Source organism: Callorhinus ursinus, unplaced genomic scaffold (genome assembly GCF_003265705.2).
Source record: "Callorhinus ursinus isolate GAN/ISIS: 27379988/994484 unplaced genomic scaffold, GSC_fseal_2.0 scaffold87, whole genome shotgun sequence".
NCBI lineage: Eukaryota > Metazoa > Chordata > Mammalia > Carnivora > Otariidae > Callorhinus > Callorhinus ursinus.
The window spans coordinates 379,462-396,748 of NW_027397149.1; the positions used below are offsets into that span (position 1 = coordinate 379,462).

The following is a 17,287-nucleotide window of genomic DNA, read 5'->3' on the forward strand; positions in this document are numbered from 1 at the left end:
ACTGCCCCAGATTTGCCCATCCATGATGCTCTTTCTCCTCATTCAAGTCTCAGCTCCAGTCATACTGTATTAGGTTTCTATTCCTGCATATTAAATAACCACAAACTTAGCATCTTAAAAACAACACCCATTTTTTAAGATTTATTTGTTTATTTGAGAGAGAGAGCACACCAGCAGGGGGCAGAGGGAGAAATAGACTCCCCACTGCGCACGATCCCAGCACCGAGATCATGACCTGAGCTGACATCAAGAGTCGGATGCTTAACCTACTGAGCCACCCAGGCGCCCCACCCATTTCTTATTTCATAGTTCTATAGGTCAGAAGTCCAGGCTGACTCAGCTGGGTCCTCTACTTAGGGTCTCACAAAACTGTCGTCAAGGTCTTGGCCAGTCTGGGTTCTTATTTGGAGGCTCTCGCAAAGAGTCCACTTCCAGACTTAACAAGGTTATTAACGGAATTCAGTCCCATTTGGCTGTAGAAATCAGGTCCCTGTTTTCTTTGCTGGCTGTCATTCAGAGGTTGATCTCAGCTTCTAAAGGCCATCTACATTCCTTGGCTGGGATCCCTTCAAAACTGGCAATGGCACATCAAATCCTCCTCTTTCAAATTTCTCTGACTTCTGTCTTCCTCTTCTGTTGCTAGCTGGAGAAGCTTCTCTGCTTTTCAGAGTTCATGTAATCACATTGGGTCCACCTGAATAATTCGGGATACTCTCCCTATCTTAAGGTCAACCAATTAGTAAACTTTTTTTTTTAAGATTTTATTTATTTATTTGACAGAGAGAAACACAGAAAGAGAGGGAACACCAGAGGGAGTGGGAGAGGGAGAAGCAGGCCTCCCGCGGAGCAGGGAGCCCGATGTGGGACTCGATCCCAGGACCCTGGAATCATGACCTGAGCCGAAGGCAGTCGCTTAACGACTGAGCCACCCAGGTGCCCCAACCAATTAGTAAACTTAATTACATGTGCAAAGTCCATTCTGTCATGTAAGGTAACATATTCATAGAGATTAGGGCACGTAATCTTTGGCGGCCATTACTCTCCTTACTATAGTTCACCCTCTAGCCCTCAAAGATTTGTCTGTTCCACATGCAAAATACATTCACTTCCTCCCAAAGTCCCTAAAAGTCTCATCCCATTACAGCATCAAGTCAGAGCCCCAAAAAAATCTCATACAAATCTTATCAAGTCCAAAGTCCTGAATCTCATTACCTAAAAGTAGATGCAGATGAGGCTCTGGGTGTAATCCTTCCTAGAGCACAATTCCTGCCATTTTTGGACCTATGAAACTAAACGAGTCGTGTATTCCCAATGTGCAAAGGTGGGACATGCATAGGATAATAGTTATAGACATTCTGGTTCAAAATGGGGAGAAATGGAAGGTAAAAAGGAGTCACTGATCCAAAGCAATTCCAAAATCCAGCTGAGCAAATTCTCTTAGGTTTCCAGTTCTAGAAGGAATCCTCCTCCATGGCTCTGTTCTGCCCTGAGCTCTCAGGTCTGTCCTTTGGATTAGTCACCTTCTCTAAGAAGCCATTCCTGACTACCTATTAGCACAGCCATCTCCAACCCCTTGCCATTTTTTGTCATGCATGTCATGGTTTTGGAATATCTTAGTTATTTCTTTACTTGTCCTTTCCACTAAAATAAAAACTCCATGAAAGGCAGAGACCTTGTCTGTATTTTCACCTCTATTTCTCCAGCACTTTCCATAATATCAGGTACATAACTCTTGCTCAATATTTTATGAATAAATGAATGAATGACTTAAATGTGGAATGGGGTGGTATGGTAGGCGAAACAATGGCCCCCTAACCATGTCCACATCCTAATCCCTGGAACCTGAGAATGTTGTCTTAGATGACAAAAGGGACTTTGCAGATGTAATTAGGAATTGTAAAATGGGAGATTATCCTGGAGTATCTGGATGGGCTTAAAGTAATCAGAAACATCCTTATGAGAGGGAGACAGGAAGGTCAGAATCAGAGCAGAAGGTGATGTGACAGCAGAAGCTGAGCATGGAAAATGTTCTTTGAAGTGGAGGATGAGGCCACTAGTCAAGGATGCAGGCATCCAACAGAAGCTGAAAAAGGCAAGCAAACAGTTCCTCCAGAAGGAGCCAGCCCTGCCAACTCCTTGACTTTAGCCCAGTGAAACTAATTTTGGATTTCTGATCTCCGGAGCTGTAAAAGCATAAATGCGTGTTGTTTTAAGCCACTACGTTTGTAGTACTTTGTAACAGGAGTAATAGGACATTAATACAATTGGGATGGGTTAACACAGGTAGTGTGTGGCTGTGACTGCTGATGGTCCCCCAATATTCATCCTTCCAAGGTTAGCTTGTTTCCTGGGAGTAGTTCCCCAGGTCCCCTAGAACTTTTATCCGGACAAAAAGCTTGCCCAGGGTGAAGATTGTATTTCTTGGCCATGTGACTACATTCTGGTAATAGGATTACAGCAGAAATTCTCAGTGCAACTTCTGCAATTTAGGGTAAAGAATAAGCCACCCTCTTGACTTTTCTGCTTCACAAGGGCTAAACTGTGGAAGTGGTGAGGGACCATCTTAGACCATGTGGGTGAGGGCAATATCCCAGGGATGGAACGAAAACAAGATAAATAAAAGAATTTATTATTGGGGCGCCTGGGTGGCTCAGTTGGTTAAGCGTCTGCCTTTGGCTCAGGTCATGATCCCAGGGTCCTGGGATCGAGCCCCACATTGGGCTCCTTGCTAAGCTGGGCGTCTGCTTCTCCTTCTCCCTCTGCCCGCCACTCCCCCTGCTTGCGCTCTCTCTCTGTCAAATAAATAAAACCTTTAAAAATTTTTATTATTATTCATTGGTCCTGATGACTTCATGCAAAGACCCATCATACTAATTTGGACTTTTATATAAGAGAGAAATAAACTCCTGCCTTGTGTAAGCCATGGTTAGTTTGGGTCTCTATTTCATGCAGATGTACCCATAGGCAAAAATACAGAATTTCCACTTATTATCCATTATGTTGGGGCTTCTTGGAAGGGCAGACATCCATGCAATTAAGGCAAGTTTGGGTTCTATTGTTTTTCCTTTTGGACAAGTCCCTTGTAATGGTGCCATGGTGGTCTTAGAACATATGTGAGATTGGCATTTACTAGGCACCAAGTTGATGCTAGAAGGTCTGGGGCCCCATCCCCCAGATGTTTTTCTAGTTCACATAAGCAGCTACCACAAGTTGCCAAGAACCAGCAAGAATCAAGAAGGCTCACTGGACCTGAGGGTAAATATCTCCAAACAAGGGGCAAGCCTCAGACCTTAGAGAGCCACTGCAGCTCATTTTGGTATGTCATTGTCTTGATGATAGGAAAGGAGAACTACGGGGCACCTGGGTGGCTCAGTCGGTTAAGCGTCTGCCTTCAGCTCAGGTCATGATCTCAGGGTCCTGGGATCGAGCCCTGCCATCAGGCTGTCTGCTGGGTGGGGAATCTGCTTCTCCCTCACACTCTCCCTCTGTGCTCTCTGTCTCAAATAAATAATGAAATCTTTAAAAAAAAAAAATAGGAAAGGAGACCTGAATAGAGAATCTCTGCAACATGGAGGGAGCTTTTATCAGTCAGCTAGGATCAAATTATACTGCAATAACAATAACAACCATCCCAAAATTTCAGTGGCTCACAACAAATGTGTTTTTCTTTTATTTTTTTTATTTGCTAATGTTTATATCAGTACACTAAAACTAAATTTTAGAGACACTGGATATCATTAGTTTGGATACCATTAGTTTATTATAAAAGAGAGAAATGAAAATTATTTACATGATGAGAGATTTCACAACTTCACTGGAATGGGCAGCTTCACTTCGTGCCATTTTAGTAATGATTTCAGTCCACATACTTTCCAAGAATGTCACCATCTCTAAATAAGAAATAATCCTTGTCATCTAGAACTAATTTGGTACCTCCATATTCTGGGAGAACTTTATCTTCAACTTTCACGCTAACTGGTTGAATCTCTCCACCCTTTCCTTTAGAGCGGGATCCAACAGCTACTACTGTTGCTTGCAACACTGTTCCTTGAGATTTTTCTGGAAGCATAATACCTCCTTTGGTTACAGTTTCAGCTGCACTCCTTTCAACTAAAACTCGGTCAAAGAGGGCAAGAAACTTTCTAAACGCCTGCCCTGGGGCGCCTGGGTGGCTCAGTCCTTGAGCGTCTGCCTTCAGCTCAGGTCGTGCTCCCAGGGTCCTGGGACCGAGCCCCATGTCAGGCTCCCTGCTCCGCGGGAAGCCTGCTTCTCCCTCTCCCACTCCCCCTGCTTGTGTTCCCTCTCTCGCTATGTCTTTCTCTGTCAAATAAATAAGTAAAATCTTTAAAAATAAATAAATAAATAAACGCCTGCCCTGCCATGACTCCAGCCGCCGCAGTTTGTACTCTGCTCTGGAGCTGCCGCCCCAAATGTGTTTTTCTCACTCATATTCCATGTCCTCTGTTGGGGGAGGTCACCGAGAGGATATGACTGCCAGTTGACCTGTGAGCAGCACCCCCATAATCAAAGGTTCCTCATACCCCTCCCCTGTCCTTGGAATGTACTTGCCTTCCCTGCACCCAGAGACTGCCCCAAGAATGCAGCTTTGAGAGAGCACTGTGCTGTTGAGACCATCTGGATGGTATACATGCCTGAACCCAGTTAAGGCTCTATATAAAACATTTTTTTTTAAGAAGGCTCCACGCCCGGTGAGCCAGCCAGGCACCCAAGGCCTCTATATAAATTTTTAAGGTTTGGTGGGAGCTGAAAAAAAAAAAAAGATTTGGTGGGAGGAGGTGCAGAGATCTACTCATCTGGTGGCTGCCCAAGACAAGCCTTGCATGTAAGTCCCCTTGCTTTTTTTTTTTTTTAAGATTTTATTTATTTGAGAGAGAGAGAGAGAGAGACATGAGAGGGGGGAGGGTCAGAGGGAGAAGCAGACTCTCCGCTGAGCAGGGAGCCCAATGCGGGACTCGATCCCGGGACTCCAGGATCATGACCTGAGCTGAAGGCAGTCGCTCAACCAACTGAGCCACCCAGGCGCCTCAAGTCCCCTTGCTTCTTAACCCCGCCATGTACCGATCTGCAGTGGCCTGCCTCTTTGTTCAATCTCTCCGTGCTCTCTGTGTACAGGGGCTGGTTTCGGATTTCACTTGGGAAGCTCCTGAGGATATTATGAGCCAACATCTTCCATGGGACAGCTGTGGCTCTGTTCTACATCATCTTCATTCCAGAATCTAGTCTGAAGGAACAGCTTCAATCTGGGATTTTCAATCTCAAGACAGAGAAGAGAAGAAAGGTGTCAGGCCCCATGATGGCTCTTAAAGCTTCCTCTTGGAAGTGGTACACGTTACTCCTACTCGAGTTCCATGGCCTAAAGCAAGCCACACACCCAAAGCTGATGTCAGTGGAGTAGGGATATATAATCTTTTCATATGGCGGGGCCCCACAGAGAGGGTTAATGAATGAGGTTTTTGAACAATTGTGAAATCCTCTTAGTCTGCCTTCTCTGTCACAAATACAGCCTTTGTGTTTCTTCTACATGCAAAATAAACACATATCCTTCCCCAGGGAGACCACCCAAATGACCCATCTAATCATGGCATTAGGCTCAAGTCCAGGACCACTAATGGTCTCTATATCAGGTCCAGAGGTGGCTTCTCTTGATCCAGAGACCTATGAACCAAAATCATCACCATCATCATCATCACAAGTTATCTCTGCCCCCACCTCCTCACACACATCCAACAGATGAAGTGGAACAGGGACAGGATAATAGCAGTAAACACTCCCATTTAGAAGGAAGAATGGGAGACACACAGCACTTACTGGTCCAGAGTAATTGCAACATCCTGCTGAGCAAATGTTGCAAAGGCCCCCCACCTTTACCTGGGAGTGGGATTGCTTCCTGGGACCAGTTCCCTAGTTCCCATAGAGTAGCTCATCCTTTCCCGTTTATTCTCCTTGGCCACATTTGAGAAAACATTGGAGATTATGCCCTTCTGAGGCAAAGCAGCTTTCCGTCTCCTTCATGCCCATAGAAATTTGGGAACCCTCAAGGTCTTGAACATTCATGGTCTTTTAAAAACCCAACCTAGTGGCTTTTTGTGTGGAGGGAAAGAAGCTTCTTATCTATTTGATTCCAGTCAGTTCTCTGGGCTAACTGCCAAACCCACAATTCTTTTCAGACATGCCTCTCTCTTTAGACTTAATTGTAAGCAAATGGAACCTACTAACTCCTTTGGGAGTTGTACTCTTAATCTCGCTTTTCTGAATCACCTTGACTAACTGAAAGGCTTTACTGGGAACCACACCGACCAATTCAGAAGTTTCTACAAAAGGCATGAGAGCCATACACTTGATAAGACCCTTGCCACAAAGATGAATTTCACTCAAACTTTTCAGCTTAAGGGCCTTGTCAACTGTATCTTTCACTGGTTAAAAATGTAGATCACCTTCCTGGGATTTCTATAATCTCTTCCATTTCTTTCTTTCTTTTTTTTTTTTTTTAAAGATTTTATTTATTTGACACAGAGGGACACAGCGAGAGAGGGAACACAAGCAGGGGGAGTGGGAGAGGGGGAAGCAGGCTTCCCGTGGAGCAGGGAGCCTGATGCGGGGCTCAATCCCAGGACCCTGGGATCATGCCCTGAGCCGAAGGCAGACACTTAACGACTGAGCCACCCACGCGCCCATCTCTTCCATTTCTGCTTAAAAACTGGCCAATTATTTTCGGAGTCATCTCTTTCTTACAGTAACTTGTCAAATGCACCCCCAAAGCAATCAAGTCATGCTACCAATATTCTTTCTCAAATTCTTTTTTCCCTAAAGCCCCAAGCTCATTTGGACATTATTTATATTCTTACTTATTTCCAGCCTACCGTTTAACCAAATGCTTCACCGCTGCCTAACACACATCACCATCTTTCCAACTTCCACTAATGGTTTCCTCATCAGCCGCTGCCTAGCTCCAGAGCCAATGGCACATAATTCAGGTTCATTTTTAACGTGGTAGCACCCCACTTCTGGGTACTAGTTCTGTGACAGTTGGTTTAGACTTATTCTGATGTGGCAAAAACTATTCTCCAAATATCAGTGGTTCGCAGCAAGTGGGAAAAGAAAAGGCAAGCCGCCAGGCTACTTACTGACACTTAAATATCTGAAAGTGATAACTTTACATTTCTACTCACATCCCATTGGCCAAAGCAAGACATATAGCCAAGCCTACACGAATGGATATAATCCTATAGTGAGTGGTCCAGTAGAAAGGACAGTATATATTTGGAACAATAATACAGTCTATCACAGGGCTGCACAAGAAATGTCAATCACTGAGGCCGTCCACTACTCCTTTATACACACTCTGCGGCAGTGTTTTGTACCATGTAAACACTTCACATACATCGTGGTCAACGGTAAAGTCTTGACTTGAGCTAGACAATTTATAGGTTGGTCAAAGTAGCCTGACCCAGACCAGTCAGGTTCTTTTTCCTGGCAATTTGAACCATAAAATATCAAGTCAATGAGGCAATAAGCGGGGAGAGCTAGAGCTGAAAAGTTATGATGCAAGATGGATTTGGAAAAGCCACACCCAACCAAGACCCTGTTCCCTGAAAGTTGGGCTGACAGCAGCCAAGACAGGATTTCAGTGAAAAACCTGCCCTTAACTCCTCATTTAGGTCAGTTCCCCCCAGGGAAAGGGTATTCACAGGGGAGCCTGTGAAATCTCCAGTGCATGGGTCCACCTGACGGCTAAATCTGCCCCAAACTTGCCACTCACCTGTTCAAAAACCTTCCCTGTGTCCCCTAGCCCCCAGGAAAAGTTCAAACTACTGGGCCTGGCATCCAAGGCCTCACTTGGCCATCTAGTTACGTCTGTCAGGAGGTTCTGGACCACTTCCTGGGTGAGACAGACAGGTAAGCAGGCTTTCAGGGGTGCTGCCGTCCAGCAAAGCCAATCCGAGGTCACATACCGCACACTGACACCCAGGTGCGTAGATGTGACGCAGTCCCGGCATAGATCTGATAATCTCTGTCAGATCCCAGTAGGTGCCAGTGGGTTGTGCAGTTTTCCTCTGAAGGCAGAAAGGTGAGGGGGTGGACAAAGGCGACCAATAGGGCAGAATTCCGGGGAAGATGCAGGCCGCCGGGGAAGAGATGGAGAATTAGGGAAGCCCGGAGGCCCAGTATCCAAATTAGTCTTCTAGTGGGGCAGGATCCGTCTGGCCCTGCAGTTTTCCCAGAGAGTGGACATCCAGGTTGTGTTTGCACACTGGTGAGAATGAGGAGCTCTTTCCTGAGGTATCTAGGGCTTCATCTGTACATAAGGCACATGAGCTCAGGCAGGACGGAGGCGTGCGTACCCTCCCAGACTCGTGCAGCTGCCAAGTTCAGCGGTTAAGGGGGGGACCCAGCCACGCCTTCTCGGGTGAGGTCCCTGACTCACCTACCCGGGTCAGACGCTCTCAAGCCCGTGCCCCTTCCTCGTCATTTAGAGGTTTGATCATGCCCCGCCCTGTGATCCAATCACTTTTGGGTGCGACGGAGGACTCGCTGAGGCCCCTCCCATATCCGCGCAAGGTTAATTGTGGTTTAATACCCAGGGCTCGCTCCCCCAGGAGGTCCCTGGAAGTCCTACAGACCAATCCTGATGCTCCTTAGGAGCAACATTTGTTCCGCGGGCCAATCATTTTCCAGTTGCGACCAGGCCACGCCCCCTACACGAGGGGCCGGGCAAAGGCTCGGACCTGGCGCAGGCGCCTTGCAACCGCCAAGCCAGCGTCGCTCTAGGGCCACTGGGAGGCGCTGCAGGCGGGTGCCCAGGTGCTTGGAGGCGAAGCAGGCCGGGGTCCCTGGGGCCTAATCCGGCCCTCTGGCTCCTCCCCCAGGCCGGGTCCAGGGGCGGGGTCCGAGACTGCACCGAGGACATCTCGTCCAGCCCTTCTGTGACTCGCGGCACCCCAGCACTCGAAGCCAGCGCTACTGCGGCCAGATGGACGGGGCAAGGGCAGCCTGGAGCAGCAGCGGCGACAGCAGCAGCAGGGGCCCGTGGCATCGAAAGGGGGACGCGAGGCGGTGGCTGGAACCCGGCCCCCAGACCTTGTTTGGGGTCAGGCGCCGCCCCACTCCAACCAGGCTTCGGAGCCAGGAGCTAGCCTACCCCTGAAACCAGGTGTCCGGGGACGGGTGCCATACCCAGCTCTGGAAACCAGGCTTCTGGACTCGGAACTCTTAGAAATTTAGAGTTGAGGCCTGGAGCTTAGGTGCCTCAGAGAAACCAGGGCTCAGGCTCCTCCGCCTCTTCTACTGCTCCAGCCACATAACTCCCTAGTAACCGGGTGTGTTGATCCAGAGTCCCTGGCTCTCTACGCCAGACTCTTCGGTCAAAGGCTACGCCTTTTTCTGGGCACAGGGCTGCTCCCCTCTGCCTGGCAACTCTCCCCGTTTCTTCCCATACTGGCTCCTCCTCATTTAATGTTCCACTCAAATGTTGCCCCTTCTGAGACAGGCCTTTCCCTGTTCACTGTATCTGAAGTAACAGCCTCCATTACTCACGGTGCCTCTTCCTGGCCTCAGGAATACCCGAAGCCCACGCACACCTCACCTATGTCCCAGCCTGGCCTGGCCCAGCTTCACTGCTCTGGGGTTAGGGACTCCCAGTTGTCTTTCCCCAAGGACAACACTGAGCCAGATGCGGGTGTTAGCCCCTCCCTGTCCCACCTGTTCCTACGGAGAGAAGGGCAGTGCCAGCTTGCTGTGGCCACAGCACCTAGAACGGTCTGATTTGAGTCTCCCTGGGCTGGGCCTGGCCCCAAGGATGGCCAGGAAAAGGGGAGGCTGGATGCCTGAAGGGTCTGAGCTGCCCCTTCCAGGAACACACATGCACACGGCAGTCTCCAAGCACCTTTTTTTTTTTTTTTAATTTCTTACAAAACCGTGTGTCCCAGCCAAACAGGACGCTGCAGGCCTTCCCCCAGGCACCGGGGCCTGAGTGGGGAAGCCCCCATGAATGAGAGGCTGGCAACCGCAGGAGAACCGTCCACCCCTCTGCTCGGGGGCCAGTGTGAGGAAGGGGGTCCAGCTGGAGGCTCTGTCCTGCCCTCCCCCCTCAGCTGCTCGGAGAGACGGCAGACCTGGGTCTCTGGTGCTCTTAGTGCCTGCAAGGGAAGGCAGGAGAAGAGGAACTGAGGGGACAGGGAAAGGCTGGGGCCTGGGATGAGGCAGGCCAGGGGGCAGGCCCACAGTGTCTCACCGAGAATGTGCGAAGCTCTCAAACCAATGTGGCGACACCAATGATGACTGCCACAATGACGACAGTGACAGACACACAGATGGCGATCAAGACTTTCTTCTGCAGGAGAGGAGTTCAGGGAAACTCACTCAGCAGGGGAGGGAAGGCCACCAGGGCCAGGGAGGGGAGGGGACAGGAGGGGAGGGGAGGCTCACCTTCCGAGCCTTTTTCTGGTTTTCCAGGGCAATCTTGACATGTTCCTGCCCGCGTTCCACATAGTCTGCTGAGCTCAGGATGTTCTTCTCAATCCGGTTGATCATCTCTCCCTGCTCAGAGGAGGGGGTGGTTCAGGCAGGTAGGGATGACCGGGGGTGGAGGGCCCAGCAGCCCCTCTGCTTGCTCACGCTAGCCGCCTGAAGGACGTTTTCCGGCAGCAAACACAGCACTAACAAAGGTGTGGGGCAGGACCACATCTGACAAAAGTTCGCACACCTGAGGGTGGCTTCCGGGCTCCCTTTTGTCATGTGGTCCCTTCCGCCCTGCTCCCTTACCCCCTACAGCCTTCATTTGCTGTGGTGGTTTGGAGGCAAGTGCTCATACCTTTTCACAGAGGGTGAACTTTTGTCCCTTCGTAAATCTGTCTGAATTCGCCCATTCTTCTAGGCCTGCCTCTCAACAGCTGTGAAGCCCTCCCCATCCCTGCCTCCTCATGGCACCGCCAGCCTTCAGGTCCTAGTACCCCTACTGAATGAAATCCCTCCCCCAGTGGCCCCAAGGCCACTGGCTGCAGCACTAGGGGTCAGTTCCAGGACAGGGCCGGAAGCTTACCTCACCCCCATGAAACCAGGTGCAGCAGAAGACCACCACCTCCCACCCCAACCTCATACAGATTTGCAGAGGCAGGCCCTCTGAGGAGTGAGGGCCAGCCTGGGGGGCGGGGGGATGAAAGCCTCGGGGAGAGAGGCTGGAGGGTGGAGATGGGCCGACAGTCCCGGCGGGGGGGGGGTGGTTCTGACTGAACACAGTCTCACGTCAAGCCCAGTCGGCCTTCTTGGGTGCCCACCTGCATCTCCACTTCAGTAGCCAGAAAAGTGAAGATCTCATGAAGTTCACGGATACTGCGTTCAAGCTGCTGGATCTCACTGTGCCGGGCAGAGATCTCATTTAGGGCCTGTCGAGTCACCTGTGTGTCCTTCAGTATCTGGGGAGTGGACAGGAATGGACAGACAGGTCACTGGGAACCCGGCAGCAGGTCAGAAGTTCCTGTTGAGCTCTCAGGCAGCCCTCGGGCTTAGAACTGGGGCTAGGGCCCTGATGAGTGACTCTAGGCCTGCTAACTCCTTCCCCCCCCCGGGCCTCCGTATCCCCTCAATCAGAGAAGATGAGAGTCCCAGAAGAGGGAGGATAGCTGTGGCCACTCACATTGGACACAAACACCTCGCTCTGCCCACTGTCCAGCATCTGTTCCAGCTCCTCATCAGACACCATTCCAGCATTCGCTGTGAAGGAAAAGGCCAGGCTCAGAGCTGGGTCAGGTTACCTGACCCTGGAGGCCAGACGCCACAACTCACTGATCTTCAGCTGCCTCCGAATCCGCTCCACATTCTTCTCCCGGTATTCGGACTGCGTCAAGTTGCACTTGTTGATGAGTTCCACAAATTGCTGGGACAGGACCCCGTGCTAGCGGTAGAGAATATAGGCTGGGCACCCCGGAAGGATTTGGCCTCAACAGCCCCACAGGTACAGTGAACAAACAGCGTAAGCTGTTCTAGGTGCCTGCCCCTTGACCACCCTTCTCTCAAAGTAAAAGCCAAAGCCCTTACCAGGGCTTATAAGGCCCTGCATGACCTTCCCTTTCCCCCATTTCCCCTGTGACCTTACCTCCTCCAGCCATTCCCTCACTCACTCCCTCCAGCCATGGTGGACTCCTCCCCCCTCCCCCACCAAAGCCACCCCCACCTCAGACTTTTGCATTCACTGCTCCCTGGGCCTAGAATGCTCATGCCCCACAGAGGTCACCTTCTGCCATCCAAGTACTAACCAGGCCTGACCCTGCTTAGCTTCCCAGATCAGATGAGATCGGGCGCGTTCTGGGTTGAGGTCACCTTCTGAATGAGGTTTTCTCTACCTTACTAAAACTGCAACCTGCCTTCTCCCAGCACTCTCAAGCCCTCTTCTCAGTTTTCCCCGTAATGCTTAACTATGTTCTAAAATAACGTACGTCTTTATTATGGCGTTTGTTTCTCCCCACCAGAACATAAGCTCCATGAGGATAGGGTTCTTTAGTTCACTGCTGGATCCCAAACAGCTAGAAAAGGGTCTAGCACACAACAGGCACTCAATAAATACCTGTGAATGCTTGCTGAACACCAGCCTCACTGCTTAGACTAAAGGAGTGCTAGTATACCTGGAAGTCAGTCCATTGCCTAGATTTTACAGGTCCAGCTGGGCCCTCAGCCTCTCACACCAATGACCACCACAGGCTCCCCCTGAAACGTCCTCTCATCTTGTCCATCCCCCTGCCGCCTTCAATGTGTTCATTCCTTGGAGCTCCTTCCTCAGAGACATATCTGCTCTCAGGCCTTCAGCTGCACCCTTGCAAGATGCCAAAACTGCTCTACCTTCAATCTAGGGGACTTGCTGAGCTCTGGGCCCACCTACTCCAACTCTGACCTCCAGGAAGTCAAATTACTCCTCACTGGGCACCCCGGGGGGGGCAGTTAGATCACCTCAAATCTCCTTACTAAGATGTTGATTCAGTGACCTTCCGCCTCCAGAGAAGTTCCTCTTCCTGACTTCCTGAATTCCACCCATGGGGCAGAGGATGTCCCTGTCACATGGGCAGGAAACCTCCCAGTCACTTATGACTGTTCCCCCTTCTTCCCTGGGCAGGGATATTAGCTACCAAACCCTATCTGAGTAATGTCTTTGTCATCTAGTCAAGCCTGACTCCCGATCTTGGTTTCTAGAAAGCATGCCTTCCACAGCCAAACCCAGGTCATATCTGGGGACTCAGCAACTTCTCGTTAAATGGAGAAGGTGACAGGATGTTAAGTGGACTGGGAATCAGGAGTCTTGACCTTGGGCAAGTCCTTTTTCTCTCTCAATCTCAGTTTCCCCATTTGAAAACCATCAGGTTGGACTTGATCTCTAAGAGCCCTTCCTCCTTACTTCGGCCATCTAATGATCTATGAAAGCCTTGCAAAATGTCTTAGTTCTGGGAACAATAACCCACCTGGGTTTTTCTCATCCTTGTGTTGACTGAGTTGTAATTCTCATCAGCTTCCTCATTCTGGGGCTCTATGGCTGTGGGAAGATACAAGGGTATTAGTGGGGAAGGGGATTTGATCTGTGATTTCGGAAAATCATGTGGGAACCAGGACACAGGGCCAGGGCCATACCCCATCCATATAACAGAGAGGTGCTTATCTCCATGGGATTCTTTTGGGAATTATAATTGATCATAAATGACTAATTCTGAGCCTCTGATGGGAGAAAGTGTATTTTTCTTTGCAGTACATCAGAGAATTCCCACAGGTATACAGAGGCCTCTTGAGAAACCCCCATCTGCCTGTCCAAAGGATGCACATTGGGCAGCAAGAATTGCAGGAGTAAATAGTTTCGTTTCAAATAAAGGAGCTCGAGAGGCAGGCATGTGCTGTGGAAAGTAGGAAGCCAGGAGAAAGAGATTCTAGGTCTAGGCCTGCTGTGTGACCTGGATACCTCACTGGCCTCTCTGGGCCACACACTCCCCAGATATACCAGGAGCTGGGCTGGACCACAGGGAAGGATCTGTCTGAGGTCCTAGGAGCTTACCCTTCAGCTGCGATCGGATCTCCCTCCCCAGCTGTTTGATCTCCTCACGCAGGTTCTGCAGGTCCTGCTTCATACCTGGACAAGAGAAAGCCATGACTCCCAAACAGCAGCCCCTACCTCAACAAACCTCCGTGGCCACCACCTGCATGGAACTACAATCCCCACAATCCTTCCGGCTGAGCTTGCGTTTGCACTTGGGGTTTCACTCACTTTCCTCGGGAAGGGGCGTGGCCAGGATGGTGACCTGCTGCTTCTCCAACTCTCGGACTTTATTCTCCAGCTTGACAATAGTCTGTCGAATTGTCCGGACCTGGGGAAGGTGACCGAGAGGGCTGAAGGAGATATGGGGGTACTCCAGACCGCGCTGCTCCTCGGGTCATCCAGCCCCCTCGCGAAGACAGGGCAGAGACCCCAGCATCTTACCTTTTGGAAGAACTCATCGTCCGGGCTCCCCAGCCGTGCCGTGCCCGGGTGTACCACCAGCGCGACCCGTTCCTTGTCCTCATCGTCCGAGCTGTCATCCCCCTGCCAGGGCCGGGGTCACTGGCATCACTTCCTTGCTGTTGCTCTCTCCCCGCAGGACTCACGGACTTCCGGGTCTTTCCTTCCTAGCCCTCAACCACCCCTCCCTGCCCCGAAGACCAGGAGTCCTGTATTCCAGCCAGACCCTGTCCCGTCCGCCCGTGTCCAACCCTGCAGCCCCCACTTCTCACCTGCCTCAGTTCGTGGGTCCTGTCGCGCATGGTGGCCCGAGCTCCCTCTCCCCGGCGCCGAAGCCCCGAGGGCCTCAAGACTAAGTTTGGAACTCCCGTACCCCACTCGCACTCTGACACTGACGCTCCCCTCCACCCTCACCCTGCGGACCCCCAAACCCCCCACGAGCCACCAGAGGCTCTGTCCCGGGCACCATCCACAGTCAATGGGAAGAAGCCGACCTCGGGGACCCCCCAAGATTCCACAGGTTGGAATTCCCTTTTCTTTCCCCCCCCCTCCCGCTCCCGCAGCCTCAGCCCCGCCCCTCTGGGATGATCGGGGCATGCGCACGGGGTCGCGTCTCTTCCTCGCCCGAGGGAGAGGCTGAGGTCGGAAGCTGGAGCGCCCCGAACGGAAGCAAAGCTGCCAGGACGTGAGAACCCGCCCCCTTTGCCGGAACTGTCGCATCTTCCAACGGAAATCTAGTTGCCAAACCGGGTGGGAATGCGTCATTGGTGCGTAATGTAAGAGGCCTTGCATCTCACATCACCCCATGGTGCCCCCCTCCTCCCATGTCACATGACCAGCCCGGTCCCACCTTCGCGGACCACAGAACGTGACGCTTTGATTGTCATGTGTCTCGGCGCTGTCAGCTCCGTCTCTGGAACACCCTTCTCCCCACGATGTCTCCGGCACCCTGGCGCCCAAGCTACGCCCCTCCAGCCCCCACGAAGCGGGGAGGGGGCTGCTGGCTATCCCCAGAGACCTTTTGAGGCAGTGGGTGGTAGGCCCCTTGCTGAATTCGGCTTCATTTCTTTTGGGTCCGGGGGTGTGGGCAGACAGAGAACTTAGAATTCGCGGCTGTCAGCATCATGGGACCTTGAAATTCAGAGAATAATAAGATCCAGAGTCAGAGAATTGCAGGGTTTTGTAGGCAGAGAATCTGGGGGTGGAAAGTGACCTCACCCAAGGCAGAAATCTCTTCTCCCGCATACTCCTGGCGCAGCCTCTGACAAGTGGGCGGCTGGCGCCCTGCTTGAACACTGCAGTTCCGCCGCACTCACCACCTTCTGAGCATGAGACCATTTCAGGGCAACTAAAGCTGAGAAAAGTGTCTGTATTACATTGAGCAGTCTGCCACTTACATCTAACTCCCTACCTAGCATCTGGGTCTACCCTCTGAAGCCCGCAAAAAAATCTGCACACATTCCACATTATAGTGGACTGTGAGCTCTTGAGGTCAGGGCATGGCAGTCCTGTTCTTACCTGAATCCGCAGTACCCAGCACATATGGGTCCTCAATAAATATCTGTGGACAGAAATTTAGCCTTTCATATATCTGAAGATAAAGCTCGTGGTTCCCTAGTCTTTCAGGCTTCAGCCTCTCGTGGTGACACTGCCCTAGCCCTCTAGACGGTCACTCATTCAGTGGATATTTATTGGGCATTTCTTATGGACCAGAGACTGTTCTAGGGGTCAGAGATAAATCAGAGCCTACGAGACAAAACACCTTTCACTTATGAAACTTACATTATGTAAGAGGAGTCCCCAAGGCCCCTCGGTGAGTCTCAGCATAGCCAGAATAAAGATCAGGTCTCCTGGATCCCAAAGCTCTTTCCAAGGAACTTACATGAAGGTTCAAACAAAGGAAAGAATGGCCCCTCTCTAGTATGCCCCGGTAAGGAAATCTAGATTCCTGTGACTGAGTTGGTATGGATTGCTGGAAAGTGACTTCTTTGTCTCTGGGCCTCAACCTCTGGAAAGTGACTTCTTTGTCTCTGGGCCTCAACCTCCCATCTATACAATGGGTGGCCTAGAGGGATGGGGAGATCATCTTTATGTGTGTTCCCTGCTCTAAAGTTCATTGATTATGAGGTTGGAAACTATAAAAATGCTGTCTCATTCTACTCGAAGGGCTTTGATCCTTCTATTCCCTTCAGAACCCAGCTCACCTGGGGTTGGGAATGAAGGAGTGAAGATGGTGTGCAGCTCTGATCAACCTACAGGAGGAATGAAGGGTTGGAGGGTTTTCAGGAGGCCAAGCCCTGCCCCTTGGGGTCTCCTGGAGATCATGAGGAAGGATTTCTCCACTTTGGGGTCTTCTATATCAGCCTCTGCCTCCCTGCCTCCCCCCACTTCCCTCTCTCTCTTTCTCTCTCTCTCTCTCACACTCTGTCTCTCTGAGTGGGACAGGGGAAGGGCTTTTGGACATCTGACTCCCAGTCCTGCATGTGGTCTTGAATAACTCACTGCTCTTCTCTGGGACTTAATTTCTCCATTTGACAACTTGGTCTGGTAATTTCTGCCTTGCCTAAGGTAAGAATTGAACAGTATCAAATGAGGTGAGAAAGACTATGGAAGCGTCTTGCCAACTGTTTTTTAGATTTTATTTATTTATTTGACAGAGAGAGAGACAGCAAGAGAGGGAACACAAGCCGAGGGAGAAGCAGGCTTTCTGCAGAGCAGGGAGCCCCATGTGGGACTCGATCCCAGGACTCCGGGATCATGACCTGAGCCGAAGGCAGTCGCTTAACCAACTGAGCCACC

The 17,287-nt window shown here is 50.8% G+C and overlaps 1 protein-coding gene and 1 pseudogene across 1 annotated transcript; both read right to left on the reverse strand.

The window, feature by feature from the left end:
* Window positions 1-3,746: 3,746 nt before the first annotated feature.
* Window positions 3,747-4,524, reverse strand: LOC141371687 (10 kDa heat shock protein, mitochondrial pseudogene; annotated as a pseudogene).
* A 5,381-nt stretch (window positions 4,525-9,905) lies between these two features.
* STX4 (syntaxin 4) lies at window positions 9,906-15,048 on the reverse strand. Its single transcript, XM_025853896.2, has 11 exons — window positions 14,761-15,048; window positions 14,471-14,572; window positions 14,258-14,357; window positions 14,048-14,122; window positions 13,467-13,537; window positions 11,803-11,911; window positions 11,654-11,730; window positions 11,295-11,432; window positions 10,447-10,557; window positions 10,253-10,351; window positions 9,906-10,157 (listed from the first exon to the last, which is right to left on the reverse strand). Exons 1-10 carry the CDS (start codon window positions 14,788-14,790, stop codon window positions 10,271-10,273), a joined length of 894 nt encoding a protein of 297 aa, XP_025709681.1. The 5' UTR covers window positions 14,791-15,048; the 3' UTR covers window positions 9,906-10,157; window positions 10,253-10,270.
* Window positions 15,049-17,287: the final 2,239 nt, after the last annotated feature.

Excerpts from the sequence above, each read along its gene's own strand:
- STX4 (XM_025853896.2), bottom strand. The coding sequence starts at position 14,790 with ATGCGCGACAGGACCCACGAACTGAGGCAG. Across the intron at positions 10,558-11,294 it reads CTACTGAAGTGGAGATGCAG|GGAGAGATGATCAACCGGAT; the intron begins GTGGGCACCCAA and ends TCCTCTGAGCAG. Across the intron at positions 10,352-10,446 it reads ACCAGAAAAAGGCTCGGAAG|AAGAAAGTCTTGATCGCCAT; the intron begins GTGAGCCTCCCC and ends CCTCTCCTGCAG.